The sequence below is a fragment of the Pteronotus mesoamericanus genome, unplaced genomic scaffold, assembly GCF_021234165.1.
Source record: "Pteronotus mesoamericanus isolate MK-2021 breed Mesoamerican mustached bat unplaced genomic scaffold, CSHL_Meso_final contig_347, whole genome shotgun sequence".
Classification (NCBI taxonomy): Eukaryota; Metazoa; Chordata; class Mammalia; order Chiroptera; family Mormoopidae; genus Pteronotus; species Pteronotus mesoamericanus.
Window position 1 is genome coordinate 17,277,420 of NW_026555137.1, and position 10,564 is coordinate 17,287,983.

The window sequence follows — 10,564 nt, forward strand, 5'->3', positions numbered from 1 at the left end:
TACACAAAATGTCTGAGATTCAAATTTAACTGCACTGCATTTTATCTGGTAAGCTTGCCACTGACAGACAGACGCCTGCATTGCAGGGGAAGCGTTGGCAAAGGGGGCCTGGTGCGGGGCTTGGGAGACAAACAGAGGAGGAGCTGGGGGAGGAGGGAGGCGGCGGGCAGGGCGGGGCGCTGTGAGCGGGCAGGGACACAGGAACGAGTTGGACTGGATTGGGCAGGCCAGGATGCAGGGCCAGAAGGGAGATGGACACCAGGTAAGAGAGCGTGAGCAAAATCAGAAGGAACATCAGAGGGCAGGTCACAGACCAGGAGGCTCCTGGGAAGGCGCGGCTCCCGCGCTCCCCCTTGTGGTCCTCCCTGCCCAGCCCGAACCACCTGGCCCGTCCAGACCTCTGTGCTTTTCAGGGAAGGCCCTATGTTCCTTGTTGCCCAAGCAAACCCTCGTTCACCCTTCTAAAATCTGCTTTTCCCCCCTCTGGGAACTCTCCCCTACTCCCCAGTTCTCAATTAACTTCTGCGCTTCCATGTTATCTTAAATATCTACGGCTCATCCTGATAATCATTTCTCTACCTTTATGTCTCCTCTCCCCATTCAACTGTGAGTCCTTTCGGGAGATGTGGGGAAAGGCTGTTAACACAGCCGCTGGACCCCGCCTCCTCCTCCTCCAAGCCGGGACTAACTGTGCCCCACCTCGGTGATAACTGGAGACTGTTTCCTCTGATGAGGGTAAAAGAGCACCTCTCCGGGCAGAGGGACACCAGACAGAGCTGAGGATGCTGTGCACAGTGCGAAGAACAAGGGTGAGGTTTTTGTCTCTGCTGCCTCAGCTCTCGAGCTCTCTCAGCCACGCCTTATCCCTCCAGGCGAGAGACCGGAAAAGCCTACAGGCCAGGGCGCTTACCTAGGTTGTGAGTTCCATCCCTGGTCGGGGCGTGTGCAGGAGGCACAGAGGATCGCTCTTTCTCTCATAGACGTTTTTCTCTCTCCCACCTCCCTCTCTGTCAAAAATCAATAAATATATTCTTGGGTGATGATTTAAAAAAAAAAAAATGTCTGCAGGTGATTTGAGCGGCCAAGGGAATGCTGCAGTTTTTATGCACAATGTTTAGGACTCAAGTAAAATAACAAGATCTATGAGGAAGATAGGCTATTTGATTAAAACACAAGAGAAACACAGTAGAAACAGACTAACAGAAGACCCAGATGAAAGAGTTGACAAGTATAGACTTTAATATGTTCACAGGAATAAATGACAAAAAAAAAACCCTCTAGTTTCTCAGAGAACTTGAAACGAAAGCAAAAACAAACAAAACACCACCAAAAATGCTGTAGAAATGCTGACATCAGGGCTCCCAGATCAGCTTGCTCTCACGCCCAGAGTTGGCAAAACCTCACCCATGTGGTCTGAGCTTCATGTCAGCTTTCGATTCCTCAACTTGTGAATATGAACAGACAATGAAGTCATATTGGATAGAAAGGAAGAAAAAGCAGAAAAATGCAACGTGAAGGAACAAAGCTTAGAGAGAAGAAAACTTTAACATGACAACAACAGAAGTAAATAAAGATGGTCCTCACAACTGTTCCACTTACAGTTTTTTGACTTTATGATGGTGTGAAAGCAATATACATAGTGAATGACAAGATGTTCAGCATTTTCTTATAAAATAGGCTTTGTGTTAGGTGATTTTGCCCAAATGCAGGCTGATCTCCGTGTTCCATGAACATTTAAGCTAGGCTAAGCTATGATGTTGGGGAGGTCAGGTATCTTAAACGCATTTTCGACTTAGGATATTTACAACTTACAATGAATTTATTGGGACAAAACCCTGTTGTATAAGTCAAGGAGCATCTGTATTCTTAATATTCTCTGTGACATAGAAGATGCTGTATTAAAAAGGGACAGTCAGACACAAAAAGAGAGCTTGGAAATTAAAACTATGAAAACAGAGAAGATTAGAAGTTAACGTTGCAAACATTTCTCAAAAATAGGACAAAAAAAATGAAAATGTATCTTTTGCTTCTGAGGTTTTAATTACATATATATTGTAGCTTTTAAATGTAGTCCATGTCTTTGAAACTCTTTTGAAAAGTTTGTCTGTGTTTCAGCCTGGGCATTTTCTTCTATCTTATCTTCCAGGGCCTAATGTTGTCTTCAGCTGTTTCCCATTTTTTCTGAAACCTATTTCACTTTTCAGTTGGATTTTACAGCTCTCGGCTCTCCATTTCATTATTTTTTGTTTGTTTGTTTGGGTTTTTTTTTTCTTTTTTTTTTAAGTGGTGTTTTGTTTGTTTTTGCTTTAGTTTCAAGTTCTCTGAGAAACTAGAGGGGTTTTTTTTTGTCATTTATTCCTGTGAACATATTAAAGTCTATACTTGTCAACTCTTTCATCTGGGTCTTCTGTTAGTCTGTTTCTACTGTGTTTCTCTTGTGTTTTAATCAAATAGCCTATCTTCCTCATAGATCTTGTTATTTTATTTGAGTCCTAAACATTGTGCATAAAAAATGCAGAAACTATTTGAGGCCTAGCAGATTTTTAACACCCTCAGTAAAAGATTCTGCTACTAGCAGACCACGAGAGGCACTAGCAACCTCTGATCCCTTTAATGCAAAGGAAGCTTGATGGCCTGTTTATTTATTCGCAGGGTGTGGACTCTAAAGGTTCTAGTCCGAATCTTCGATGGGGTTTTCCTGGGGCATCCTTCCTTCGTACACCCTGGAGTCCGATTTTTGTCTCCCTAGCTCTATGTATCTGTTGACATTTCAACTTCTCAGCCACCGGTGAAGTGGGACATGGCTTTAGGAATAAAGACTTTCAGATGCTGGGCTCACTTCGCTGGGTTTCCTCCTTCTGGATTTTCATACCTCAAGTAAAAAATATGAAAAATATCCCTACTAGATACATTCCTACTAGATACAAATCTTGTATAATTCTTAATTCCTTGATATTACTACGAAGCAAAAAAAAAAATGTAAGAGTGGGCAAAAGCAGGTTTATAGTTTTGAGTACATGAAACATAGTTTATTCTTGTATTATTTATTTATTTTTGGATTATTTATTATTCTTTATATATTTAAATATTATTGTTGTTATTATTATTTAACCTACCTGTATGATTTAAGATAGTCGTGGAGGCACAACTTAATACAGAATATTAAGAGAACTACATAAAATATATAAAAACTGAAGAGAGGCAAAATGATCTTTATTTGCAGGGGATGCGATCATATACTTGAAAACTGCGAAGGAACAACAAGGAGATTATTAAAATCCATAAGATAATCACATAAGGCACTGGTAACAGTATCTGTAATTAAAATCAGTGTGTTCTCTACAAACGCCCAGGAAACCAAATGAAGGTAAAGATTTTATTCACAACAGCACTAACAGATGAAATGCTAGAAATAAACTCACCAAGAAATATCCCAGATCTACCTGAAGAAAATTTGAAAATGCTAATGAAATACAAAAGAACAGTTGCAAAAATGAATAGGAGATTCAAAATTATAAAGATGTCAATTCTCCTTGAATTTCTAGAAATTCAGTACAATTTCAATCAGAATGCCAACTCTTTTGTAGGATGGTAGAGAATGTCTTAAAATTACTCAAAATGCAAACTGAATAATAAATATGTGAGACTAGTTAGGAAAACCTGAAATGGCATAAGAATGAGACCAGGTCTACAGTCATTAAATTACATTATAAATCTACAGTTAATTACACAGCTTGATCATAGCACAGAAATAGAAATACCAGTGAAAGAGAATATAGAACCTAAAAATGTACCCAGATAAATATCTACCATAAAGGTAATGTATTATTAAAATGGCATTTCAAGTCAAAGGGGAAAAAAGATGATTTAAAATTATTGCAACAACTTGCTATTTATGGGGAAAATGGAATTCTTACACCATATTTTACTTTAAAATGAATTATAGATGAAGCAAAAATTTAAATGTTAAAATATAATAAATTACTAGAAGAAAAACATGAATGTTTTTAGAATCTGAAAGTAGGTAAGACCTAAGACTGATGAAAAATAGGGAAGTAACCAAAAAAACCCAGACTTCATAGCAGACTGAAACTTACTGTCGTACAAAAATAATAAACAGAAAAAATCTACAATACTTCATATATATGAATTAATTTCCTAAATATTCAATAAGCTCCTACAAAATCATAACTACCAAATCTAAGAAAAGAATGTAAACAGGCAATTAATGAAATAAGTTGCTCAACCTCACTCAGAAATTACCAACAAAACTAGATACTATTTTTCCACAGATTAGTAAAAGTAACTAAATCTTACTATTAATAATCATTTTATTAAAAAATGAACGAATGAATGAAATAAACATTTAAGGAAACCACCATTCTATACAGTTGAGGAAAAGATACGATGTAGCAACTGGGCTGAGGAGCAATTTAACAGTGTTTACCTAACTTAAAATGAATCCTTTGGCAGAGGAATTTCCGGAAATGTGCCACAGACTTGTTCACACATAATTTCTGGATGACTTTCCAAATTCCTAAAAATAACACTGCTCTTTCTCCTCAGTGTTTCCACAATATTTAAACTACAACAGTTTTGTGGGACGAGGTGGCCAAGTGGTTAAGGCGATGGACTGCTAAACTACAACAGTTTTGTTTATTTTTATTGCGACAGTTTGCATTCAATTACTTAATTTCATTAACAATTTGCAACTCATTTATTCTCAAATTTATTTTTCCAATTTTAATCTCCATTTTGTCCAATTTTAAAGCATCACATTATAGTCAATGTGAGGCATAGCATTCAATGAATTTTTTAATCAGTTATATGTGATAGTTACCTCAGTATTTAAATATTACTTTAAAAAACACATCCTTGTCATTTATAATCCCAGTTCCTAGGTCTTACGGCCTACATCATATTTCTCCATTTAGGGATAGGTAGATGATATAAAATCTGCTTTTTAGAGTAAACTAACATTTTGTGTAGCTGAAATTTCCCATTGAAGGGAATCTTTAAAAATTGAGACCTAATTTACCCATGATTCTCGTTTTTAAAAATACTTTATTTATTTATAGAGAGAGGGGAGGGGGTGAAAGAGAGGGAAACGTCGATCCACTGCGTCTTGCAAGCCCCCGACTGGGGGCCTGGCCCGCAACCCAGGCATGTGCTCTGACCGGGAATCCATAGGCCAGTGCTCAATCCACTGAAGCGCATCAACCAGGGCTGATTTACCCACAATTCTGAGTTAGCAGAACACATTTAAATTAGCTAACAGCTTCCTACCTATCATCCCCATATAGAAAAATGAAAGAGCCCTGGCTGGGTAACTCAGTTGGTTAGAGCGTTGTCCTCCTACACCAAGGTTGTGAGTTCAATCCTGGTCAGGGCACATACAGTAATTAACCATTGAATGCAGAAGTAAAACAAGCTGATGTTTCTCTCTCAAATCAATTTAAAAAAAGCAAAACACCTAGGCTCTTTTTCTTTTTTTAATCCATACCTGAGGATATGGAACTCAAAACCTAGGTACATGCCCTGACCAGGGATCGAACCTGCAAACTTTTGGTGTACGGGATGACATTCCAATTGAGCCACCCCACCAGAGCCAAAGGAGGCTCTTTAATACTCTGTTTCAGTAACAGGACATAAGAATATTAAATCCTGATTAAAAAAGAGACAGCAGAACATCGTAATATCAACCAATGTTATCCAGTGTAAGAAAAATTGTAAGCTTTATTTTGACGAACATTTCAGATTCCCTCATATCACAGCATAGCAATAGGCAAAATGTTCATAGACTGATTTTATACTACGTCAAGTCCCATATTCCCAATCCCAAGTAAGCAAGTTGCAAAATACAAATGCTGATCATGTAACTACAGGTAACTACTTTTAAACAAAAATAAGTGAGTTTTCAGCACTTACGTGACAGGAAGCCTTAATCAAAAAGAGACTTAATTCCACAGGGTGTCTTTTTTCAACAGGAATGAGTTCAACCAAGTCTGATTCCAAGCTCAAGTGACAGTGTTATGTTTGAGGCCAGCAAATAAGGCAATCAACCCTTAAGTGGTATATTACGGTATGTGCTACATTCTGGGAAATCTCTAAGTGCATTCAAGTTTTAGAACTTGCCTTGGAGTCTAATGAAACAAAAATTATTTAGAGAGTAGAGCCATGACCCTACTCTGAGGAACAGCAATATAATCGCTCTGTCTGGCACAAAGGTACACTCTTAACATTGGGGACGTTGAACCAACCTCCCACACTAACTGATCCACCAAAAGCATACTTCCTTTGGCTACAACTCTGATGAAGGAACACAAGTTTTAACAGAAAATTCTGACTTCCAGTTTTAAAAAGCAGACAATTCTATGAAGAAGCAACCATTTGAGTATGAGTATACACATTTAAGTTTTTACAACTTCATGCCTTAAAAGAAGTTTTGATTTCAGAAGGATTATTTTATGGACCCAGCATTAAATATTTACACAAAATGTGTTTCATACAATATCATTTTAGAAACTGTAAGTGGCACAAAATAATCACAAAATTTTTATCAAATTCAAGTTCCTAGTGATCTTAAAAAAGACAAATTATAACTTTTTGTTCAGCTCAGATATCCAGTATGGTTATTATCTAGAAAATCCCAAAGTTATGTAAAAAAAGTAGTCAAAGAAAATCTGCAACTTTGATAATTTCCGACCTTCTAAATGGGCAGAGCTAAAAATAAAATAAAGGTCTCCTCTGCATTAGTAAAATTAAGTCAAGGAGCTTTACAACCCTAACTAAGCCAGTATTTGGAAGCTATTTGAGGCTTTACACAATTTCCACAGTCTTAATACCACTATTTTTATTCAGGTAAAAGAAATGACCTTTTGAAGTAATTGGCATGAGATATGGCACCTATGGATGAGAATCACAACTCAAAGCTGGGAAAAATGGATCTCAGCTAGCACAATTTCTCTCAGTAAGGAATGTTGTAGAATTGATAAACAACAGAAGCAAAAGATTAGAAATCTGGGAAGTTCAGATTTCTTGTTATTTTTGTTTTACTAAACAATGTGAAGGAAGGATTATGTTCACTTTAAAAAACAAAGCAAGTAAAATAAACATGAAAAATGCAGCCTGGGGCATTGTAAGAGTCATCAAAATGTTCTTTTTCTCCCTCGGTTTTGGGTACACTGTCTCATCTTTCTGTTCTCCACTGTTACCAAAAAAGCAAAAACAATTCTCTGCTCAAAGCAGTTATTCTTGAGAACACTATGGGATTTGCATATGACTTTTTTTTTTAAATTTCCCATCCACCAAATCCTGACATCTGAATAAGTGTTTCAATGAAAACTTTTCTTCAATTTGCATGAACTCTGAGCCATTACAGAATGGGGGAGGGGCAGCTAAAAATCACTGGTGCTGACAGGATCCTTAATGTGTCCTGTTTATTTTTACTTTTTTAATGATAAAGACAAAAGCTCTAGCTGAACATTCACACAGTTGGGGAATATGTTGAAAAAAAATCCTTTCTATAGTCCTTAAGGTTTTCAAGTAAATGCTCCCAAATCAATTATAAAGCTACTAATTAGCAGCTGAAAATAATTAGCCACTCAAATCACACTGGAAATGTTTGCTGAACTGTTTTATGAGTACTTCCTCTTGTGCGCTCTAAGGATCAGAGTATTTGAGTGCACACACTAGCTACTTCCAGGAAGGAATCCTTTTGAACAAAATTTACCCTAAAACCCATTTTCTCATCTCTTCCTTTCTTTTTCCCAAATTGTTCAATCACATTTTAAGGTGGGGAAACATATGAAGTAGGGTGTTTTATATGGCACTGTACCCTTTAAGAAACTTAACATTTTAGTGAACTGGGAAACTTTTCATAAAATATTTAGGCATATTATTTTCCTGTGCTGCACAGTATGTACTATGAGAAAGTGTGTTTTGACTTAAAAGATAAGCTGAAATGATACAGTGTGACAATATATTCATTAGAGAGTTAGCATAATTTTAAAAGGAAAGCATATTATATATTTTATTAATTGCAACAATTTTGTTATTTGGGCTTAATTTAACATTTTTTCTTTCTCCTTTGGATTTCTATCTGAGAGGGCATCTTTTATTGTTAAGCTGTGTTTGAGACTACAGAGAAAATGCTAATGCAACTTAATATAAATATAAATAATATAGAAACAATATATTTGTATACATATAAACAGAGCCAAGCATCAGACCACTGAAGTTGTGCTCTCAGGATTCACACGAATAAGTCTAGATGCATTCCTCAGGTCCTGGAGTTGCTTGGCGGGTTTCCCTACACCTTCTTCAAACCTTTTCTCCACCACAGGGAGGACTGTTTCATACAGAAAGGATGCGTTTTGTCTGATAAAAGCCTTCTTCTCTGGATCCTGCTCACATCGAAGACTATAATCCACATGTTGAACAGCAACCAAAATGATTTCCATCAGGCTCTCCAAAAGTACCATGTGCAGCTCTGGGAAATACAGCTTCAGGGCCTCTTCCAAGAAGCCCATGGTCTGTTTGGTAAAAGCAACCACTGTGTAACTTAGGTTCACCCAGCAGTCATCTCCTGTGTACTGCTCAAAGTTACTCACTCCACAACTCTTCATCTCCTCTTTGAGTTTCCCCAGGGCCTCTGGGGTCATCAAGTTCATCCTCCTCCACATCTCCTCCGAGTTGCGATGTTTAGTGGCTTCAATTATGATTTCTTTGTAACTGTGCAAGGCCCCTTGGATGTCTTTCACCAGAAGGGCATGGATGATGAAGGTGAGGTCCAGTCCAATGTCACCCAGCTGCTGACAATGCTCCTTCGCCACTTTGACACACTCTGCTGCTGTGGAGAGGCTCTCCTTACTATCAAACACCTGCTTGCTGAAAGCATCCACAAACATGCCCATGGCTGATCTCGCCCAGACCACAAAGGCTGAGTAGCAGCCACTGTCAGTGCCTGCGAAATCCGTCTCAAATTCCCTCGCAGTCTCAAGGAGACTGGTGAAGAAGACATGGCACAGTTTATGAATGTAAAGTAAAGTGGCACCTTCAATGCGAAGCTGCCGGATGGCCGTGTGCACCGCCGCTGCCCTGTTTCTCAGAAACAGCTCACAAGCCTTTGTGCACTGGCCAAGCCGGATGAGCTGGGAAACTGCCCGCCGGGTAGCCTTGGGACCGCCTCTCAAGGATCGACCTGGGGAGAGTTCAAAAACAAGCACTTCGGTAAGCTGTCGAACACGCTCATCCACTTTGGCCCTTAGTTCTTTTACAGGAGGTGGGCTGGGCTTATCTTCTAAGTAATTGTTCAATTTATCCAGCAGGTCTACGGCCCCTTCAAAGTCCCTCTGGGCAATGCAGACATCCAGGTCTTCAGGCAACTCCTGGATCCATTCCATTGAAAGGTCCACCTTTTCTTCTTCTACCTCAGGGACAGCTGGTTCGTCGTCGTCGTCTTCCTCAAACGGGTTACCGGCTTTGGCAGTCACTTGGGGCGGCGCTCGAGGAGCTGCTGCCTCCTCCTGCTCCCTTCGTCTTTTTTCACTGAGGGCCCTCTTGGTTTCCTCCAGCACTTCCAGCCACTCTCGTTTGATTTTAGCATTTTCCGCCTGAAAAATGCGGCTCTCGGGAAACATCAGCAGCTTGAACATGTCCTTCATGGGCGGGTTGTCCTTGACATTGACCACGGCCAAACCATCCAGGGGATAGAGGGCGTTGTAGCGGTACATCCCCCGCCGCTGTGGCAGCCAGGTGGCCACCAATAAACAGTCGTTCATGAGAAAGCCATGTACCCGCTGCAGCTGGGCCATGTGGTCCGCCTCATATTCCACCAGGTCCCCGTTGTATACCAGGTACTGCCCAGGCGTCTCCAGCAGGTGCCTGCACCCTTCCACCTTCTCAAGCAGGGTGGTGAGGGTGCGCTGCTTTCCCTCCTCACCCGGACCAGCGCAGTCGCGGGAGGCGCCCCCAGGCGTGGGGAAAAGGCCAGGCTGGCCCCGGCGGTGGTCTCGGCCCCCCGCGCCCCCGCCTCCCTCCTCACCCCCGGCGGCCGCGGCGGCCCCGGCGGCGGCGGCGGCAGCCGGCAGCAGGGTAAGCGGGATGCTCTCCAGGCTGCTCTTCTGCTCCGTCAGCAGATGGCTGAGCTGATACATCTCGCTCTCCAAGTAGGAGATCTCACGGGCCGTCTCTATGAACTGCCGGTAGTTCTGGTAGACGTTGCGCTTCAGGTTCTGCGCCGTCTCCTCCGCCAGCGCCTGGATGCGCTGCCGGTGTTCCTGCAGGTCCCGGTCTCCGTCCGACTGCTGCGAGAGCTGCTTCACGTACAGCCGCGCCTCAAAGCTTCCCGACTCCAGCTGCCGCCGCAGGCGACTCGCCCCACTGTCCGACATCGCCATCGCCATTTCCGTCCAGGTCTCACGCAGTCGCTGTCACTACCACTGTTGCCGGTGCCGCCGCTGTTGGGGCCCACCCAAGCCCGGCGGAGCTCCGGGCTGAGGAAGCAGGATGGAGAGACTCGAGTACGCCTGCGCCCGAGTCTGAGCTTCAGATAGTGCGCCTG

At 41.2% G+C, this 10,564-nt stretch overlaps 1 protein-coding gene across 1 annotated transcript; it reads right to left on the reverse strand.

Annotated features, from left to right (window-relative positions):
• Positions 1 to 5,605: 5,605 nt before the first annotated feature.
• Positions 5,606 to 10,537, reverse strand: EXOC8 (exocyst complex component 8). Its single transcript, XM_054576744.1, has one exon. The coding sequence runs from the start codon at positions 10,404 to 10,406 to the stop codon at positions 8,226 to 8,228; it is 2,181 nt and encodes a 726-aa protein (XP_054432719.1). The 5' UTR covers positions 10,407 to 10,537; the 3' UTR covers positions 5,606 to 8,225.
• Positions 10,538 to 10,564: the final 27 nt, after the last annotated feature.

What these genes read in the sequence shown, in the direction of transcription:
- EXOC8 (XM_054576744.1), bottom strand. Translation starts at nt 10,406, where the DNA reads ATGGCGATGGCGATGTCGGACAGTGGGGCGAGTCGCCTGCGGCGGCAG.